At 38.3% G+C, this 22,844-nt stretch overlaps 1 protein-coding gene across 1 annotated transcript; it reads right to left on the bottom strand.

Moving 5' to 3' along the window:
• Positions 1 to 7,672: 7,672 nt before the first annotated feature.
• On the bottom strand, positions 7,673 to 9,326 carry LOC109189566 (1-aminocyclopropane-1-carboxylate oxidase homolog 1-like). The gene is made up of 3 exons (XM_019340177.1): positions 8,738 to 9,326; positions 8,250 to 8,571; positions 7,673 to 8,092 (listed from the first exon to the last, which is right to left on the bottom strand). The coding sequence occupies exons 1-3, from the start codon at positions 9,277 to 9,279 to the stop codon at positions 7,841 to 7,843; spliced, it is 1,116 nt and encodes a 371-aa protein (XP_019195722.1). The 5' UTR covers positions 9,280 to 9,326; the 3' UTR covers positions 7,673 to 7,840.
• Between the last annotated feature and the right edge of the window lie 13,518 nt (positions 9,327 to 22,844).

The raw sequence follows: 22,844 nt of genomic DNA, 5'->3' as shown, positions 1-22,844 counted from the left end.
AAACTTATCAGATTATTTTTTTGAGAAATTTACCAATGTAGTAACTTCTAAAATCATTATTCTCTCGTAAATACTGTACTTATTTAGTCAAACTAAGAATTGTATACTCTCTATATGTTGGCAACTGATGGAATTCTATTTTTATATCCATCATCAAACATCCTCTCTTTAATCCTCTTAAAGTCGAGAGTAGTAAGAATGTTACATGAAGATTTTGTAACTTCCAGAATCATTATGTTGGGAACATTTAAGAAGCATTTAATGCAATGCTTAAGTTTGTCTCTTAGTCCCACATTGCTTGGCTACCTCACTATTTCTCACCTTTTAAACTACAACCTTTCTTAAAAGGCTTGAAGTGTTATGAAGAGGAAACAAGGGGAGATCCCGTGTGCGCCGCCGCCGCCCGCCCGGCTCGCATGCGCGACGTGGTGTGGTCAACATTTTGCTTCTGCCCATTAATTTTAACCCTATTTTTAAGGGACTTTTGACCTCCTTGTCCGCACACTCATCACAATCTGTGAACGTGTTGTTGTTCTCCTTTCTGCTCTCCCTCTTTGTAGCAATTCTTCATGGATGGTAATGAAAGAGCTGTTACTACTTCCAGTATATAACATACTCCTTTCATTTCATCAGATAGGCTGAACCTTCATCACTGCCTGAGTTATATGAACACTATTGTTCTTGTTCATCTGTGTTTTCCTGTCAGGAGCATGCGATACCCTGGTCGCAAATGCTTTTAAGGGAGTGTTAATATACACGCCACAGATATAGCCTTTTCTACCATATTTTCCAGTTCTTTTTTCGTCCAGGTTTCAACAAAAGCTGCTGCCTTTTTCGACATTGCTGATACACGCACACCGGGAACAACAGTTAAAAGCATTTGCCGCTTCAACAATGTCGAATCCAAATTCTATATTACTCCAGTTGAAACGCTCACAGGGGGGCTTGAACTACAAGAGATGGGCTGGCAAAGTGATGATGATTAGGGAATCCAAAGATGTAGACTATGTCATCTTTGAGGATTCTGAGAAGTATACTAAGGCTGCTCAAACTGATGAAACTGCTCCAACAGACAAGCATGCCTCCTCTGCGGATTCAACAGCTCCGAAGTCGACTCAAGTGCAGGCTTCCACGAATCTTCAGACTACTCGTACGAAATTCGAGAAAGTTAATAAAACGCACGCGCAGAAATTCTCCAACGAGTGAGTAATCCCATGTTCGATATATATTCGCCGCACCGGTCTGCCAAACTGATATGGGAGCTAATGAAAGCAAAATTTGGCGTTGATGATGTTGGAAGGCGAAAATATGCTGTGAATCGCTGGCTGCACTTCGTGATGACGGATGCAAAACCAATTACTGAACAGGTACACAACTTTGAGAACCTGGTAGCTGATATGAAATCGGAAGGAGCTGTGGTAAACGATGCTTTTCTGACTGACGCATTGGTTGATAAGCTGTCTGATTCGTGGCTAGACTTTAAAAACAAGACGAAGCACGAACTGAAGAATCACACTCTGCAGCAGCTAATCAACACTATCCATATAGAAGAAGAGAACCGCTTAGTTCAAAAATCTGGTAATTTTTATGATAGTATTAAAGCTAATGTGGTTGAAACGGGTGGGAGTTTTGACAGGTCAAAGTCTGGGGAAGGTGCCAGAAACCAAAAGAAAAATTCAAAACCAAACAATAATAACCGTGTAAAAAATGGAAAAGTTCAGAAAAAAGGGAAAAACAACAAAGAATGTTATGTTTGCGGAAAATGTGGCCACAAAGCTGCACAATGTTATCACCGGAAGGGCTCAACAAACCAGACGTGTCAAAAGCCAAGTGGTGAAGGGCAAAAGAATCAAGCAAACTTGGTGGAAAATTCAGAAGATACCGAACTGGTAGCAGCGTGATAACTGAGGCAAACATGGTAGGAGATCCAGATGAGTGGGTTGTGGACACGGGAGCATCTCGTCATTTCTGCAACAACAAGGACCTGTTCAAGGTGCTCGAGCTCAACACCGGAGAAGAACAAGTCTTTATGGGGAACTCCAGCATCTCTAAGGTAAGTGGTAGAGGAAAAATAGAGTTAATACTTTATTCCGGGAAGTTTGTGTTATTGCAAAATGTGCTTTATGTTCCTTCCCTGCGTAGAAACCTAATTTCCGGAGGCCTATTGAATAAGGCTGGAATAAAAATTGTTTTTGAGTCTGACCGCTTTGACTCACTGTGGGAAATACCTGGGAAAGGGATATTTTCGTGCTTGCCTTTTTGTGTTAGATGCTTCTGTAGCTAGAAATCAGGTTGCTATAGTAGGCTCAACTACTTGTGATTTCATTTCAAACAATGTTGCTAATAATAAAGCTTCTTCTTCTGCTTATATAGTTGTTTCATTAAATCTTTGGCATGATAGATTAGGACATGTTGGCACTAAATGCCTAAATAGACTAAAAAGCATGAATTTGTTGCCAAAATTGTCGAATGATGCATGTACACAATGTGAAATTTGCATTGAAGCTAAATTTGCTAAAAGTTCGTTTTCAACAGTATGTAACCGAAAATCATCTATTTTAGAACTAATTCACACGGACTTAGCTGATTTCAAAACCACTGAAAGTAGAGGTGGAAAACGTTACTACATTACGTTTATTGATGATTTTTCGCGTTTCACAAAACTTTATCTATTGAGATCAAAAGACGAAGCTTTATCTATTGAGATCAAAAGACGAAGCTGAACATAAATTTGTGGTTTTTAAAAATGAAGTCTAAAACCAATTAGACAAAAAGATTTTAAAAAAAAAAAAAAAAAAAAAAAAGGCTTCGATTCGATAGAGGGGGAGAATACGAATCAAATTCTCTTAAAACTCTGTGTGAAAATTCTGGCATTATTCATGAAGTTACAGCACCGTACACTCCCCAACAAAATGGCATTGCTGAGAGAAGAAAATAGAACTCTCAAAGAGATGATTAATGCAATGTTAATTAGTTCAGGTGCTCCGAACTCTTTATGGGGGGAAGCTGCTATAGCATACACAGCGGAAGTCTTAACTCTATAAAAACTGGAAAACTAAGAGTGTTATGCAACGTCCACGCTAAGGTGAACGCACAGACGAAAACAACATCCACATCATCAGTCTAAAGGGGCAAAGGTCAAACCATACACAAGTCTAAAATCCAACATAGAAGGCACACAGGCCCAAAACAAACTACAAAGTCTGAGGGATCTATACTATCCATTACTAGATCGCGCTCGCCACTACTCGGAACCTGAAAAGCACATAGATAAATGGGACAACGCCCGGTCAGCGAATAATGCTGGTAACCCACCAATACATGTCAATAGCATATATAGATAGATAGTTTATTGCAAAATCATTTCGAAACGGAATACTGTATATATAAGTTCAAAGCCAAGGATAGAAGTCAACCACAAGACTCTATACCACTCTCAATAAGAATAAGGGAACACATCCCAAGACAACAAGAAGTAAACAACGACAACACAAGTAAGGCTCAAGGTGTATTCTACCATCACTCAGCAGAATATCACCCGACATGCACAACACAAGAGGATAAGATACACACATTGGCAACACATGCCTTCGCGACATCACTCGTCACGAATAGAGAATTACACAACGGCAACACTTTCCCTCGTGACATCACCAATCACGAATTGATATTCCTTCCTTATGCCCGGTTCCAACCTTATGGCTACCCCCAACCTTATATCTAGTTATAGCCTTTACCTCCAGGACCCCTGTACTTCTGAGTCCAATCTTTTCCTTCCTGGGACCGTCGTCCCCCACCAACGATCACCAACAATTCCACCAATTCATAGTACACGAGGGTACCGATCACACACTTTGGCAACACATGCCTCCCAAGAAAATGTGAACCCATCACTCAGGTCACAAACTCCATAATCGCGTCATGGCCACCACGAGGACCACTGCCGTACCTTGGTGACTAATGTCTCATACCATTAATCGTGCAATCCAGGTACAGCCACACACACAACACCATCATAGGAATCAATCAACGAATCACAACGAAGATATGAAACCATACTCAACAAGAGAAGGATCACAATCCGACCACAACGATGATTAACACAAGTCATCATCCACAATAGGAAAGAACAAACCACACACGCTAGCAATTAAACACCAAACTAGCATGCTTACCAAACGGGTAAACCGAACATAGTTCCGAAGAACACACAAGACTCATCATGGTTCAACGAATCACAAGGTTGAACACTTAGCACGATTCAAGACACCAAAACCTACATGGAATCCTACCATATAGTTCTAGACATACGAAACATCAAGAAGACACTCAAATAGTTCCACAAAGAACATCGGGAAGTCAAAACACCAAATACCGAGTCAAAAGAATCACGGGGAACAAATCCCCGCACAAGCCAACATTGTACGCTGCGGGTGGGGCCACGGGTGGACCCCCACCCGTGGTTCCGCCCGCGGGAACCAACATTCCACGCCCTTGTACCCCGCAGGTGGGGCGGCGGGTAGAAGACTACCTGCCGTTCCGCCCGCGGGTACCAAACCTTGTACAAAAATATCCCTTCGGGGATTTTCAACACCAAGCTCAAATTCAAGTCCAAAACATCCAAAATCTCACCAAATACAACAAAGTGACTTGAATCAAAGGAATAGCCAAGCAATGGCATACATGAACCCTAATAACAAGCTCTAGATATGCATTTTCACAAGACAGTGCATCAACACTCACATTTCATAGCAAAATCACATGTAGAATCCAATAAATCACCATATAGGTAAGCAAAATAGATTTTGTAGAGCATGTGTTACCTCTTGTAGACTCAACTTTCACTTAAAACACTTCTCAAGGCCCTTAACAAGGTTCACCTTCAACACCCACTTCAAGAACACACCAAAAGATCATAAAGATTTCATCTTTAGGAAAAGATACCTTAGAAAACACTAAAAACACAAAAGGAACATAGATCTTACCCTCCTAGATGCTCAAGAGTAGGAAAGGTGGAATCTTGGAAACAAACTTTGAAGATCTTGGAAAGCCTAAACTTAGCTTGGAGAGAAAGCTAGCTAGGTTTTTAGAGAGAAGGAAGAGCTTTTGATTTCAAAGTGTTAGGAGAGAAATGAAAGATGTCTTCTAGGTTAGCTTGGAATACAATCATAAGGGGAAATGTCTTCTTTACCCGTACTAAGATGAAAAAGTGTAAGGGAACAAGGGAACTATTCACAAAGCTTTAGGTACAACATCTTGACTTGGGTTGACTAGTCAATTGCTAGTTCCCGACTATTAAATTTTCAGGAATTTACAACACGTCTGGTTCACAGAATAAATTTTGAGGTAATAGGAATGCTATTCCATAAGAAATGGAATAGGAAAGGAATAGAATAGGAATTGTATTCTATTGTTTGGTTCGCGGAAGGAATAGACTTTAGGAATTATATTACAGTGTTTGGTTGATTTAAGGAATAGAAATGAAATATGTTTCAAAAGACATAAATACCCTTATAAAAATATGTGATGGTGACGGTGGTGGTGGTGGTGGCGATGGTGGTGGCGGTGGTGGTGATGGTGGTGGTGGCAGTGGTGGTGGTGGTGCTGGGGTGGTAGTGGTGGTGGTGGCGGTGGCAGTGGTGGGGGCGACGGTGGTGGTGGTGACGGTGACGATTGTGGCAGTGGTGGTGGGGGTGGTGACGGTTGTGGCGGTGGTGGTGGCGGTGGTGCTGCTGGGTGGTGGTTCTGGTGGTGGTGGCAGTAGTGGTGGCGGCGGCGGCGATGGTGGTAGCGGTAGTGGTGGTGGTGGTGGTGTTAGGGTGGTAGTGGTGGTGGGGGCGGCGGTGGTGGTGGGGGCGGCGACGGTTGTGGCGATGGTGGTGGTGGTAGGCGGCGGCGGTGATGGTGGTGGTGGCGGCGGCGGTGATGGTGGTGGCGGCGACGACGGTGATGGTGGTGGCGGCGACGACGGTGGTGAAATAGGATAAATTTATATATAGGATAAATTTATATATAGGATAAAAAAAAAATTATGTTAAAGAAAGGGGTAAAAAAGAAAATAGATTCTAAAATCTATTCCTGAGCGTTCAGTAATAGAGTAATACCAGAGGGGGGGCCCTAGTAATAGCTATTACCTTATTTGAGGTAATAGGCTATTACCAGGAATATTATTCCTAGTAATAGAAATGGTTACCAAACAAAGGAATAGGCCTATTACTGGGAATGCTATGTCATTCCCGGCCTATTTCGTGAACCAAACGGGCCATTAAAGAATTAAATTACCAATTAGATTAGGATTAATTACTTAATTAATCCCTAAATAGAATTCGGATTTACGGGGTGTCACAAAATGAGTCATTTTCTAGATATCATTTTCCAAGTTTTTCAAACCGATCCTAAGAAAACTAATTATTGATAAATAGAATAAGAAAACAAATAATATTGAAAGAGACAAAGGAATATTGTGTTTCACTCTTGAATGCTTGAGTATTACAATGAAAAGTGTTAGGAGAAGACAAATGAATTAATTTCACTTTTGGTCCCACGAATTTTGAAGTCTTATCATTTTTGGTGCACAATTTTAAATTTATTGGTGTATAACTTTGTTAATTTTATTAATTTTGGTTCTTCCGGCCAAATTGACGACGAAATGTTGCGGGATTTTATATTTTAGGAAAAAATCATCTTCCCAATGAACGATCCTCAATGTCTAAACAAAAGAAAAAATCATATTAAGAGAAAAAGAAGAGTTTTACAATTGCCGACGCTATAAATCCCATAGATATGTGTCTAGTTTATGCTCGTCTTTCAAATTATTCTCATCGATCAAACACCTATGATATGATTTTACAATGATTTTCTTAAGATATTGAAGATGTTTTCTTGGGATGACGATTTTACCCTTAAAAATATAAAATCCGGAACATTTCACTGTTATTTTGATCGAAAAGGACAAAAATTGATAAAAATAACAAAGTTAAGCATCAAAATTAAAAACTTTTAAAGTTGTGCACCAAAAGTGATAGAACCTCAAAACTCGTGGACCTAAAATGAAATTAATTCCAAGACAAAATATGTCCCAAACTAGACAATGAATTTAAATCGGGGTAGATTTAAGGAATGCGTACTTTTCATAATGATTAGATGGTGTTAATGATACCAGGACCATGTGGTCTAATGGTACCTGGTTTGGACTTTCATTTGGAAGGTTGTGAGTTTGAGCCTCAGTGGAGGTGTTATGGTGTTATTAGCAGAAATCTTAATAAAGATGATGAGGTAGTGGAAAAAGATGAGAGACAAGATAAATACGGAAAAATAAAGAATGTGTAAAATCTACAGGAAGTTATTTTCCGGAATTCAAGAACCAGCCCTTAATGGTTAATTAATTGGAATCCCCGGAATAATTTTCTCCATCAATATTTATTAAAGAAAATGTAGCAGTAGAATATAGATAGGAGGCAACTTGTGAGAATTAGGAGAATCGGCAGCCATATATAATACATACTAATAAAAGATTCCCTCCAGCTGTTTGCTGGTGCAATATACAGATCAAAGTTGCTATGACAGATTAATTATTGTACTGAACTCTAGTCCTCACATACTGAAGACAACATAATCCTGCCCTACACTGCCCTGGGTTAAGTTGTTCATATTTTTAGAAGTAGAAACAAGCTGACAATATAAATTACCAACAGTAAAAATAATTTTTCATGTTATAGTAGTTTCCCTTTATTTTCTTCCAGTAACAACTCCATAAAGCCCTGAAGAATGCCACTGCTTATTACAGAGAAAATTCCCAAATAACACTACCTACTTAAAACAAAGGAAATGCCAATTCAGATCAGAGCTTGAAATGCAACAAGGCTGAAGTTCCATCAAGACCCTTTGCATGAAAATGTGCTACATACTCCTTGACTGTGGTTTCCCTATACTTGGGTGGATTCTCATCTGACAATACTTCCTTAATTGGTCCATAAATCCATGGCAATGGCAACAAGAATGTGCTAAAGAAACATGCCACTGATATCCTCGGACCACATTGGCTAGCCAGCACTCGGTGTTCTGAGCTCTTGAACCTATCATTCGTCACAAGCTGCTTCCAGAAAAGAAATACAGTAAATTTGCTTTTTATCAAAAAATGGGTCAAACAAGTTCAAATCAAAATGCCAGCTTTAGCACAAATTTAAATAAACACTACATCTGAGTGATAATTTATTAAATGAGATAATGAAAGCTAAGGTAAGGCTTGCCTGGAGAAGATCTCCGATGTTGACAACTAGAGCTCCTGGAGAAGGGGGGACATCAATCCACTGGTTCTGGTAGAGAACTTGAAGGCCACCTGTATGATCTTGAAGCAAAATTGTGAGAAAATCGTTATCTGCATGCTTGCTGGTGCCAAAAGTCAAGTCTGGTTCTGGACAGGCTGGGTAGTAATGCCCCAAAAGAGCTAGCCCCTTGTTGCACTCAATGTCTTTGAGATAGTTTGGATGGAGTCCTAAAGCCTCTGATAATAGTTCAAAACAAACACCCCCTAGTTTCTCCACTTCTTTTGAGTATTTTATAAGAATATCACTGCATCAATGGTTAATCTAATTACACATGAGGATGGATCTTGTAGTTCAATGGCATATATAGACTTAAAACTCTACAGGCCGGATTAGTTTAGAAGGAAATGATTAAAAGATCAGGAGGCTAAACATAGAAACAGAATCAATATAGAAAACACAAATTAAGAAACCTGCAAATACGAGGAAGTTCTTGAGGGTGAGGGGGATTAGGAGCCATGTTGCAGTGCAAAGTATCCCTCCAATTAGCTGCTGGTGCAGTGTACAGATCAAAGTTGCAGTTGTACACTACCCTCCTTGATCGATCTCGTGTATACCATTCCTTCTTCTCCTCTGTATCTTGCTCATGGAATCCTCGTACCCCTCTCATCATTTCCTCCAAAACATTACCTGGGATCCCATGATTCACCACCTGGAAGAATCCCCATGTTGCAGATGCTTCTCCAACTGCCTTAACAACCTCCCTGCGCTTCATCTCATTCCCATGAATGCCTTGAAGGTCTATGATTGGGATGTTGTGTTTGTTGGCAGTTGAAATTGATGAGTAGTTTTGGGTTGTTTTTGGATGAATGAATATTCCTGGGACTTTGGTTATGCCTGCATCCACAAGACCCTTAACACCAGCTTTAGTCTCATCGAAGGCTTTCAACTCACTTTGCCTATCATATGTCTCTCCATTCTCATGGTGAAATTGGTTCAAGTTTTTTGCTTCCATTTTAACACTATTTTAGATGTAGCCTTGCTCACAACCTCAATCATATATACTGAGGAACTTTGTACTGGCTTTTTAAAAGTAGGGAAAACGTGCTGGGAGTTTTTTTGCTTTGTAGTAGGGAAAAATTTTGGAAAATGGATCGTAAGCTCAAACTATTGTGTGGACCAGTGTAGGGGACAATGCTATGTGGATCATAACAAAAACTGCATATTTAATATATTTTATATATTATTTGTGTATTGTATGTATATTATATAAACTAATGTGTTTTTAATACACAAATAATGTACTTTTTTCTGAATACAATGATATACCAAAAGTACATTATATTATTAATGTACTGAATGTACATTATTTTATAATAGGTACAAGTGTCAAATAGACTCATCTATTACTGCGAAGTGCTCAATTCTCACCACGAACTAAATTAAGTGTCAAATAGGCCTATCTATCAGCTAAATTTGTTCAATTGACATTTTTTACAGGTTGCCTATTTAATTATTATAAATAAATAAATAAATAAATAAATAAATAGAATAAAAAATTTAAAAATTTAAAAAAAAAAAAAAAAAAAAAAAGATTATCAGCCACGTGCTGTCTGGCGCAGCTGTCTGCGAAAGGGCAGCCACCAGCTGTCCGACTGATATTCTTTTTTTTTTTAAATTTTTTATTCTATTTATTTATTTATTTTTAATAATTAGATAGGCAACCTGCTAGCAACCTGTAAAAAATGCTAATCGAACAAATTTAGCTGGTAGATGAGCCTATTTGACACTTAATTTAGTTCGTGGTGAGAATTGAGCACTTCGCAGTAATAGATGGGTCGAGTTTTTTGCACTTTTAGTCCCACGACTATAGTGGCACTGGCAGAATTGATCCACGACTTTTGAACCTTGCAATTTTAGTCCACGACTATTGATTTTTTTGCAAAAATGGTCCTTCCGGCCACTTTTCCGTCAAAATTTCATCGGAAAAAAAAAATTCTCTATTTTTAGTCGGGTTAAAATTGACATTTTACTTATCTCAAAAAATTAAAAGAAAAAAATTGATATTTGACTACATACAATATTACTGGGCTACATACTACTACCCCAAGCGGCGGAGTTCCTGGAGCAGTCCAATGCTGCTGCCGGATAACCTAACTAGCCCGGGAAACGCCACGACCGCTCCGCCGCTTACTGACAGCCCTGCCTGCTCCAGGAACTCCGCCGCATGGGGCAGTAGTATGTAGCCCAGTAATATTGTATGTAGTCAAATATCAATTTTTTTCTTTTAATTTTTTGAGATAAGTAAAATGTCAATTTTAACCCGACTAAAAATGGAGAATTTTTTTTTCCGGTAAAATTTTGACGGAAAAGTGGCCGGAAGGACCATTTTTGTAAAAAAATCAATAGTCGTGGACTAAAATTGCAAGGTTCAAAAGTCGTGGATCAATTCTGCCAATGCCAATATAGTCGTGGGACTAAAAGTGCACAAAACTCTAGATGGGTCTATTTGATACTTGTGCCTTTATAATATGATCCACACAGCTGTGTGAACTATATAATTGCAATTGTGTAGGGTATAAGGAATTCTTGAAAATTAAATAGATAAATATAAATTAAGTAAATAAATTGCTAATATTTTATATCTTAAGACTTTTAGTCTTTAATCCCCATCTAGGATTTTTTTTAGGCACAAATGCCAAATAGACACATCTACTAATTCGAAATGCTCAATTTCCCCATCAACTAAAACATAATCTAATTGGACACACTTACCTCTAAAAATTTGTCATTTAGCCTTTTTTTGCAGGTTAACTCCAAGTTGCCCCTCCACACGGCTAACATGTAATCTATACTATATATAAAAACAAAATCCTAAAATTTTAACTTCCCGCCCAATTCCTAAAAAATCTCTCTTCCCAATAAAATATATTGATTTCTACTTTCCCATTCGTACAATAATTCGGTTAAAGTTGTGAAGTGTCAAAAGTTCGGCAATGCATAACTTTTGACTCGGTTGTCTGTTTTGGACAGATGTTTTTTTGAAATTGTGTATTTTTTCGAGATATATCCACCGCAAACTGCCGCAAGCGGTTTGGCCCACCAATTTCTTAAAAAAATGCTTTATTAAATAGTTTATAAGAAAAAAAACTATGAGAACCTTATGTTTTATTAATTAATTTTTAAATTTTTTAATTAAAAAATTGTCCCGTGCATTTTTTTAATAATCTCTCTTTATAATTGGTCAAATTATTTAATTATGCTAAATTAGAGATAATTATTAATGATGGTAATAGAAATCCTATAAGCAACCTCTGGTGAAATTAACTCTTAAATAATTATATATCAATTTAAATATTCTTAGTATATTACAACAATTCCATTCCGTGCATCGCACCGGTAAAAATACTAGTTTTATTTAAATAAAAATGATAATGATGTGGAATTTAGTTCCTAATCTCCCGCTAGAACTGCCGATCCTGCTGCTACGCGGGAGAGAGAGACAGGCGCCGGAGAGGAGATGTATGCTGTTTATGAAAGGCAGAAGACAGAAACAAGTTAACATCAGTATGTATTTCAGTGCTTAAGTTGTTTGGTTCTGAGGGTGGAATTTGTTGTGGAAATATAAATGATGAATTCAAATTTTGGAGAATCTCATCTGTTGAGAACGAAAGGCTCCAAATATGATTTCTAGAATTCAAAAGTACTTTACCACCATCCAGTGGCGGACCCAGAAAAATAGTTGAGTGGGGGCGAAATTCAAATAATAAAAATCGTTTATAAGTTTATAACAAAATTAGGACTGTGCAAAACCCGTCCGACCCGCCCCACTGCTTGGCTATCGGAGTGGATACCCGTACCCGACTCTCCTTACCTGATCCGCCATTCAATACGGCGTCGGTTTAAAAGGTTCGGATGGGGTGTACATTTTTGCCAACCGACCCGTCCGACCACCCGAACTATCCTAGGGTTCCCTAAGGCCTTGTATAATACGGCGTCGTTCCATCAATGTATATATACATGCCTTCCACCACTTGGTCTTCATTTTCTCATCCGCGCAGCTGACCTAGGGTTTGAGATCTGAGATCGCATCTCTCATTCTCTCGACTCTCAACTCTCTGTCTCTCTCACTCTCTCAGTCTCTCACTCTCTCAGAGTCTCAGACTCTCACTCAGTCACTCTCTTAGACTCTCAACTCTCTCAGACTCTCAGTCTCTCAGAGTCTCAGTTCTCTCAAGAGTCAAGAACTCAAGACTCAGCACGCATCAGTCATCTCTGATTTTGTAAATCCGTAAGGTAAATCTCTACTCTCTTAATCTCTATTTCTCTAAGCTCTAATCTCTTACAGTCTTACTCTGTAATCTGTAATCTCTAAATCTCTAATCTCTTAATCTCTATTGTCTAATCTCAGGGTTCTCAGAATCGAAGCGTTGCAATCTCTAATCTCTAATCTCTTACTCTCTGTCTCTGAGAGTCTAAGTGGTAGAAGCCGTGGTGATTACTGGTGAACTGGTGATTAGAAGCCCTTGTTCTCCCGGGATTATTTGGGAGAAATCAAGTAAATCGTAAACCCTAGTTTTATAATTTATATATCTTCATTTGCAATGAGTCTGTGATGAATATTTGGTGATATATTCATATATTATGCTATTTGTTGGTGGAAGCCTTTTACAAACTGATTTCTAAGTGTTGATTTTGTGAAATCTGGATTTTATGCCATGCAAATTTGTAATCTAACAATCCGAGTTAAAGGCTAAAATGTGAAATCTCCAGTGTGGGAATTTCCATTTATTGGTGGAAGCCCTTAACTCAAATCCAGATAATGATGATCTGGACTGAGTTCCTGAATCTGGATTTGTTTGTATAATTGTATATGTTATTATGTCTATCAGTTTATGGATGTATGAACCTTAATTGGTAATTGTTAAATCTGGAAAAATGATGACACAAACTACTATGTCCATGTGTCTGATTCTGGATATCTTTGTATGTTTAATTGTTTATTATGTAATTTATGTGGTCTCAGTTCTCTCAGTTCTCTGTGACTATCTGAATATCTGATTTTGTTCAATATGTGGAAGTGTAATATGTAATACTTCTATGTATGATTGTATGGTGGAAGCTTTAATATGATTGTATGATTTGTAATCTCCCTAAAATGTGGATACTGATGCCCATCTTTATAGATGGAAAGCATCAGTGCAACTGGACACCCTCCAACCTCAACTGATGAGGAGCATGGAGTAGAAGCTCAAGGTACTGAGAGAAATCCTCAGACAAATCCTATGCCTTCTCCTCCTGTTGTTCCTACAAAGAAGAGGAAAGAGGTGGAGTCTAGATCTATAGTATGGGATCATTTTGAAAAGATCCGTGCTCCACCTGCTGAAGGTGAAACTGAGGGACCAGTAGTTGAGGGCAAATGCCTTTATTGTGCCAAAATTTATCAATGTGAAAGTAAAAAGCATGGCACTTCCTCTTTGAAAAACCATATGAAGGCCTGCCTAAAAAATCCTCATTGTAAGGACACAGGGCAGTCTCTTCTCACCTTTAATGCCTCTGGAACAGAAGCTTCTGAGGGGGTTTTGGGGACTTGGGTTTTCAACCAAGAGGCTATTAGGAGGGCATTGTGTGAGATGATCATTGTTGATGAACTTCCCTTTAGGATTGTTGAGGGAAATGGCTTTAGGAAATTCATTTTAGTTGCTTGTCCTTGGTTTCAAATCCCTTCTAGGTGGACCATTTCTAGAGACATTTATCAGATTTACCTAGATGAGAGAATAACCCTAAAAAAGTTGTTTAAGGTGAGCACCCAAAGGGTCAGCTTGACCACTGATACATGGACCTCTGTCCAAAGGATCAATTACATGTGCATTACTGCACATTTCATTGATGATCAGTGGAAGCTAAACAAAAAGATCATTTCCTTTGTCTCAATTTCTTCTCATAAGGGAGAGTACATAGCCAAAGCCCTTGAGAGTTGTCTTCTTGATTGGGGGATTAAAAATGTCATGTCTTCACTGTTACTGTTGATAATGCCTCTTCAAATGACACAGCTTTGGGGTTTTTCAAGAACAAACTTCTGTCTTGGGGTGGGTCTTCTGTTAGGGTTCAATATATGCACATGAGGTGCATAGCCCATGTGTTGAACTTAGTGGTCCAGGATGGGTTGAGATATGCAGGTCCTTCTGTTAAGAAAGTTAGAGATGTTGTGAGATGGGTGAGGAGTTCTCCTGCCAGACTTAAGAAGTTTAGAGAGATTGCTGTGCTTAATGGGGTGGAAGCCAAATGTGCATTACAACTTGATGTTCCAACAAGATGGAACAGCACATACATGATGCTTAACACTGCCCTTCAATACCAGAGGGCCTTTGAAGCTTATGAGAATGATGCCTCATTGAATGCTGACTTATCTGATTCTATTCCAAATTTTATAGATTGGCTTTCTGTGCAAAGCTTAGTCCATTTCCTGAAAGGCTTCTATGAGATGACTGTGAGAATATCTGGTTCTCTCTATGTCACTTCAAATACTTTCTTTTCTGAGATTTCTGACTTAGGTTGCATGCTGGATGACATGGTTAACTCTGTTTCAACCTCTGAAAAGGTAAACACTAAACTGTTAACATTTTTCTGAATGTGTTTGTATGCATCTGTTAAATTTTTCTGTGTTATGTCTGTTTTATAGGAAATGGGGTCCCATATGAAACAAAAATTTGAAAAATATTGGGGAGATCCTGAAAAAATGAACTTCTTGATATTCTATGCCAATATTTTGGATCCTAGGGATAAGATTGAGTACATGCCTGCCCAATTTGCCCAGTTGTATGGTGATGAAAAAGGAAAATCATGCTTTGAAAAGGTTCAATCTTCTATGGTTCTGTTGTTTAATGATTATACAGCCACCTACCATGTGCAATCTGCATCCCCTACTGTGCAACCTACCCAATCTGAACCTGTCCATTCTCAAACTTCAGTTGGAAAACCTCAGGCTAGAATGAAAAGCGAGCTTAAAAAATAGAGAATGGAGACTGGTGGAAGCAGTAAAGAAACTGAACTCCAGATTTATCTAAGTGAAAAATTAGTGGAAGATGAAGAAAATGTGGACTTTGATGTCCTAAGATGGTGGAAGGTTAACAGTGATAGATTTCCTATACTCTCTAGAATGGCAAGGGATGTGCTGGCTGTTCCCATTTCAACTGTTGCCTCTGAGAGTGCATTCAGTACTAGTGGTAGGGTATTAGATCCCTTTAGGAGTTCCTTAACTCCTAAAATTGTTGAAGCCCTAGTATGTGCACAAGATTGGTTGAGGGCACCCAATCATCCAATCTCTGTTGAGGAAAACTTGGATGATGTTGAAAGACTAGAGAAGGGTACCTTTTCTAACTTTTTAGGTTTCAACTTTAGAAATTGTTAATTGTTACCTTTATTCTAAACTATTTTTTTGTTTATCCTTTTTGTGCAGAATTGTCCACTGGAGCTGCTGGTTCTTTACCAAGTGCTGTTGGAACACTCCCAACAATTGCTGTAATACTTTTATATAACATTGCTTTCTGACTTTCTGTTTAGTTTGATTGATAAATGTGTGGACTCTTTGAGGCAACTCAGGTAAGATTCCAGAACTGCTAATTGCTAAGTGGCTTGGTAACTTTTTTTATAAATGTTGCTGCCCTTAGGCCTTAGCCCCTTACTCAGTTACATCTCTGGAATTCTGGTATATCACTTCCCTTCCTCTCATATTCTCCTTTCTGTTTAGTTATTATGGCTATGATGATGCTTCCACCATTTGTCTGAATTAAAAGGACTTTGGGTGTTTGGTATGTTGCTCTGAGACAAAACTCATGAAGCAATTTCCCCCCAACTCTAAAATGATACGAAAAAAAAGCAATCTGAGCCTATCTTATTAATTATTATTAGTTCTCTACTTCTCTTTGTCTTTATTGGCTTTAAAGTTTAAATCGTTTAATGGTTTTATAATTGAGCAGGAAGATGAGGAATGGATGAATGTTGATTGCTAAAGGCTGATTGGTGAATGCTGAATGCTGACTGCTGAGTACTTTAGTAATTAGTATTTAGTACTTAGTAGTTTAGTGTTGTTGATTTTCTCATTTTGTGAACTTCATTTTTGCTTTTTGAACTGCAATATGTAATTATGTAATTATGTATGTAAATGCCTACATAACTTTGGTAATTTAGTTTAGGGTTATTACAATATTACTTATTAAGTTTCAACATTTTTAAAGTTTTTTTTTTATTTTTATTTTGGTATGTTTTATAATCCGACTACAAACCGAAATTCGAACCCCAACCCAACCGTATCCGAACAGGTGAAATCCGAGAGGATTTCCCTCTTAATTCGAACGGATTGGGGTAGTTTTCCCCAATCTGAAATCCGATCGGATGGACGGATTGGCCATCCGATCCGTCCGAACCCGACCGATGCTCAGGCCTAAACAAAATGTCAAGCATCAAGATCTTCTAAATCAGGGACAGATTCATAAATTTTTTTCAGTGGGGTGGCGAAACATTAAAACAAAAGAGATGGCTTAAAAAAAATGAAACACTTAAGAAGTTAACCATAAATATTGTTAAATATGAGCGAAAAATAAAACACATCAAAACTTTATAAAATATTTATAACAAAATAGGAAACATAATTAATTTGATAAAATAATTCTAATACAAAACACATTATAAATTACACATTTCATTATTAATATAAAAATAAAAGTATATATAACTAGTATTTTGTTTTTTGAAAGCCTCACCAAGTCACCATTATTATTCAAATAGCCACAAAAATTGCATTCACGTCAATATGCCATAACACAGATTTGAATCCAGGAACAAATACACGTGCTCAACCATCTGAGCTAACCTATTTCTTGTTAACATTTGATGTTTTCTTTTACTTATACTAAACCTTGAACTATATATACATACAAGGTTATATATGGGGTGGGGGTGGGGGTGAGTGGGGGCAGCTGCCCCCACTGTAGGTCCGCCACTGCCACCATCTGGTGATGTACATAACATATCTTCATTGTGATGCTTTATGATGTAATAACAACCAATTTTCATTGCCTCCACTTTAGGTGAAGGTAACTAGGTTAGAAGTTATGAGTTTGTAAAAATTAAAATAACCTGTTTAAATGTAAAATAACTTAATATTTCTCAGCTAGAGCTATTAAGCAGACAGTACATACAAGATCAGAAAATTACCAGACCTCGTAAATGGAAAAAGCTTCAAAGCTGAACTCCAGTAATGCCTTTCTGTTATAATAATATTATTATTATAATTGTTAAACCAAGAGTTAAATAGTTTGTTAATTAAATTAAGTAGTGGGTGGTGTGTATGCAGTATGTGGCTTAGTGAATGTGGAGTACATGGAGCATACATTCCTAATTTTTAGCTTTATTATTATTTCTCCTTTACTATAAAAAGGCTGTGTATCAATCTTTTTCAAATATCAATCAAGTTAATTCAATTCTCCTTCTCTCTCTCTTCTCAAATATATATTATATATATATTATAGATATATTATATTATATTTAATATATATTATATTAAATATATTATATTTAATATATCTAACATTTGGTATCAGAGCCAGGTTAACCTTTCAACCCCGAGATATTTCCCGTAGTGAAATATGGCTACAAATTTCAATATTGTATGGACGGGTCCCAAATTGGACGGGAAACTCGATTACAATTATTGGCAAATTATGATGTCCACACATTTGCAAGCTCAAAATCTTTGGAGCTTTGTTGATCCCGGTCTACCCGAAGGAGCTGATGCAGCCGCTATACGGCGTGATAAATTGGCCTTGGGTCAGATTCACCAAGGTGTTCATTATTCCATTTTTGGGCAATTAGCTCGTGCTCAAACAGCAAAACAAGCTTGGGACATCTTAAAGGTGTCACACAAAGGGGTCGATCGGGCACAGAAGTCTAAGTTGCAGTCGTTGAGAAGGTTGTACGATAATTGTGAGATGACCTCTACAGAAACAGTAGATGCGTATTTCACTCGTCTTATTGATATGGTGAATAAGATGAGGCTATATGGAGATACGATTGAAGATGGTGCAGTGGTTGAAAAAGTTCTTCGAACTATGCCGATGAAGTATGACCATGTGGTGGCTTCAATAACAGAGTCACACAAAACCGAGCTCTTATCAATTGCAGAGCTGAAAGGCATGGTAGAAAGTCATATTGACAGGATTGCGTCAAAATCGGAACCACTAGCAGAAGAAGCTTTGAAGAGCCAAGTCACCCTTAATGTGACTGGCACTAATCAAAGAGGTGGAGGATCTGGTAGAGGTCGTGGAAGAGGAAGAGGAGGTTCTAGTGGAAGAGGTCGTGGTAACTTCAACCAAGGAGGAGGACGTGGTAACTCCAACCAAGGAAGAGGTGGAGGTAATACCAAACAAGGTAAATTTCCATTTCATTGCTACAATTGTGGCAAGTATGGACACAAGATTGCAGATTGTTGGTATAATGAGGGACGTGGTAACTCCAACCAAGGAAGAGGTGGAGGTAATACCAAACAAGGTAAATTTCCATTTCATTGCTACAATTGTGGCAAGTATGGACACAAGATTGCAGATTGTTGGTATAATGAGGACAACAATCGTGGAAATCAAGCAAACATTGCTGAAAATACTGCTGAAAAGTCTGGTGAGAATTCTGAAACCTTACTTTTGGCCAGTGATAGTTTTTCTGCAGATAAAAACATATGGTTCTTGGATACTGGGTGTAGTAACCATATGTGTGGTAAGAAAGAATTGTTTTCTGAACTGGATGAATCAATCCGGTCTGAAGTGACATTTGGCAATAAGTCAAAGGTGCCAATTTTGGGAAAAGGTAAAATCTCTATTCAGTTGAAGGATGGTACTCAAAATTTTATATCCGATGTGTTCTATGTTCCTGAACTAGACCAAAATTTGTTGAGTATGGGTCAGTTGTCAGAAAAAGGATATAAGATACATATTGCTCAGGGGTGTTGTACCATTGAAGATGCTAAAGGATTTTTGATTGCAAAGGTAAATATGTCCCAAAATCGACTATTTCCTTTGAAAATTAAGCATACTCTCCTTGATTGCTTTAATTCTGAAGTTTGTGATGATAATTGGTTATGGCATATGCGGTTTGGGCAATTTCATTTCTCTGGGTTAAACTATCTTGCGAGAAAGGAACTTATTTCTGATTTACCTGTTGTGAATGTCCCTGATCGTATATGTGAGATTTGTGTGATTGGGAAGAAGCATAGAGATCCCTTTCCCGTGGGCAAGTCAAGGAGAGCTACAAAACAGTTGGAGATTGTTCACTCAGACCTGTGTTCGTTGGAGGTTCCCTCACATGGAGGTTGTAAGTACTTTATTACTTTCATTGATGATTTCAGTAGAAAAACATGGGTTTACTTTCTGAAGCAAAAGTCTGAAGCATGTGATGTCTTCAAACAATTTAAGGCTTTTGTTGAAAAGCAAAGTGGTTATGAAATTAAAATCTTGAGAACTGATAGAGGTACAGAATATATTGCCTGTGATGATTTTCTGAAGAAGAAGGGTATTCAACATCAGATGACAGCTAGATACACTCCACAACAAAATGGAGTGGCTGAGAGGAAGAATAGGTCAATCATGGATATGGTGAGGTGCATGTTGAAATCCAAGGATCTGCCTAAACCTTTTTGGGCAGAAGCTGTTGCTTGTGCTGTCTATGTGTTGAATAGGTGTCCAACTAAGAGTGTCCATGATAAGACGCCCGAAGAAGCTTGGAGTGGGAGAAAACCCTCTATCAAATATCTCAAGGTTTTTGGATGTTTGGCATATGCCCACGTGCCGGATCCATTGAGAAAGAAGTTGGATGATAAAGGTGAGAAATGCATATTCATTGGTTATAGTGACGCTTCAAAGGCTTATAAACTATACAATCCTGAAACTAAAAAGGTTGTTATAAGTCGTGATGTCACTTTTGATGAATATGGTGCTTGGGATTGGTTAGCTAAAGATGAAAGTTCAGTTGTTATTCCTGTTGTTGAAAATATTGTTGATGAGCAACCGATTCCAGATAATGTCCAGTCTCCTTCACAGCCAGAGTCGTCAGTTCGACGATCTCAGCGCGAGCGCCACTTACCAGCTCGCTTGCAAGATTATGTTTTGGGTCATGATAATGACTTGTCGGATGAAGAGATTATTCAATTTGCTCTTTTTGCAGATTGTGACCCTTTATCCGTTGAGGAGGCTGCTACAGAAATTCATTGGCTTAAGGCGATGGATGAGGAGATACGTGGCATTGAAAAGAATGGTACCTGGGAGTTAACAGATTTACCTCCTGGGAAGAAGCCAATTGGAGTAAAGTGGGTTTACAGAACGAAATACAAGTCAGTATATCCAACTTGAAGACGAAGACATTTCTTAAATTGAAGAAGGAAATTGGGATGACCAATATATCCAACTTGGTTTAAAGGAGGCAATGTTATAATAATATTATTATTATAATTGTTAAACCAATAGTTAATTAGTTTGTTAATTAAATTAAGTAGTGGGTGGTGTGTATGCAGTATGTGGCTTAGTGTATGTGGAGTACATGGAGCATACATTCCTAATTTTTAGCTTTATTATTATTTCTCCTTTACTATAAAAAGGCTGTGTATCAATCTTTTTCAAATATCAATCAAATTAATTCAATTCTCCTTCTCTCTCTCTTCTCAAATATATATTATATATATATTATAGATATATTATATTATATTTAATATATATTATATTAAATATATTATATTTAATATATCTAACACTTTCTCTCTCATTTCATGTTTAGAAAAGCCACACTTCACACCAACATTATTGCATTGCAGCCTGCCAATGCAATGGGAATTGACTCTTCTACCAGTAACAAGACAGGGAACTTCCGACAGGCAACTAAAATTTCAATATTCCCCTGCTAAAAAAATGCAAAAATGTTCATCATAAGCACCAAGTACCAGCTATACAATAATTAAATTCCACTTTTACAGTCAGGGGCAGCAGCTCACTTGATGGATGGCCAATTTTCCCCTTTTTACAAGGAGGTAAACCTCTGGTTAGGCATTCCATGGAATCCTTCTGTAGGTCAGAAAAAGGTGCAGAAAGTGCATCTCCGTTATTCTCAGCAATATGCAGATCCCAAGGCAGAACTAGAGCCTCAGCAAACACACTTGAGTTACTTGAAATGCTTTGATGATGTTGATACTGAGAAATAGAAACATGGGATAAACAAAGAAGTCAAAAACAATATATCTCACAACAAAGTCTGAGGCTGGTATGCGGTGCTTGCAACAAATACATACCTTTTGCAGGATGGGAAATTTATGCTTTATCCAAAGCATGTGAAACATTCCACTTTCAACCTCCTGAAAGATCTCTTTCATATTGATGATTTGATGCAATCAGAAACTGGATGATCTATGGATATTTTGTCTGCCACATTATAGGAAAGGTGGAGAGACATTAATCTCTCTAATGAATGGGCCACTTGTGAAAATGCGTCGACACTTAAAAGGTTCATTTTGGAATAAATTTATATGATCCATCTTTTCAGCTATGCCTTCCATAATGAGAGTGAATTTATTTACCTGAAATGTAGAAACTTGCAGAAGTTTACTATAAGACATTATTATTCCTCTCATAACAGCATCCATGGTGGAAGCTTGGTAGCAGCTACGACAGCGGCGGAACGGCAGAGCTGTTCGGCGGTGGTGTTCCCCTTCTCGGTTGTCAGTGGCTGTGAGCAATAAGGTGAAGCTTGGTAGCATCGGCAGTCTCTCGACAAGCAGGTGGGGCGGCAGGGCAGATCGACAACCGGCGACCTCCTCTGCTTCTCCGGGCGGTGCAGTGCACCATCTCCGGCAAAGCTTATCAGCGGCAGAGCCTAGCTCCTCTCCGGCGCCTGTCTCTCTCTCAGGCGTAGCAGCAGGATCGACAGTTCTTGCTGGAGATTAGGAAGTAAATTCCACATCATCACTATTTTTTTTAAATAAAATTACATGTTAGTAGTGTGGGGTGACAACCTGCAAAAAAAAAAAATTTAGAGGTAGGTGTGTCTAATTAGATTATGTTTTAGTTGATGGGGGAATTGAACACTTTAAAGTAGTAGATGAGCCTATTTGACCCTTGTGCCTTTTTTTTTTTTTATGAGTAACTCCTTGTAAGACCGTCTCACGGATTCTTATCCGTTGATAAGTCGGTCAATGTTCAAATGTAATACTTATACTGAAAAGTATAATTCTAATCAGGAATAAAGTTGATAGATACCCTATAATCGGGCACTCAGCCAGGTACAAGGCAAACAGTCGGGCATGGTTGCCTAGGACACTTAACAGTACATTTCAAAGGACGAGGCCTCTATTGCTCTGATGATTGCACAGTGCTCCGACGGTCTTCTAGTTGGCTCGGTGGGGCGACTAGGCTCACTAGTCGACGTGTTCCCGACTGGGTATCCTGTCGGCTTGGTCGGGTGACCAGGCTAGGCAGTCTATGTGTCCCCAACCGAGTACACACCCCAGAGGCGGTTAAGGGCAGATTTCGCGGAGATTCTTTCCTT

The sequence above is a fragment of the Ipomoea nil genome, unplaced genomic scaffold (genome assembly GCF_001879475.1).
Source record: "Ipomoea nil cultivar Tokyo-kokei standard unplaced genomic scaffold, Asagao_1.1 scaffold1558, whole genome shotgun sequence".
In the NCBI taxonomy this organism is placed as follows: domain Eukaryota; kingdom Viridiplantae; phylum Streptophyta; class Magnoliopsida; order Solanales; family Convolvulaceae; genus Ipomoea; species Ipomoea nil.
Note: the sequence above shows the minus strand (reverse complement) of the source record. Positions and strands in the feature narration are given on the sequence as shown.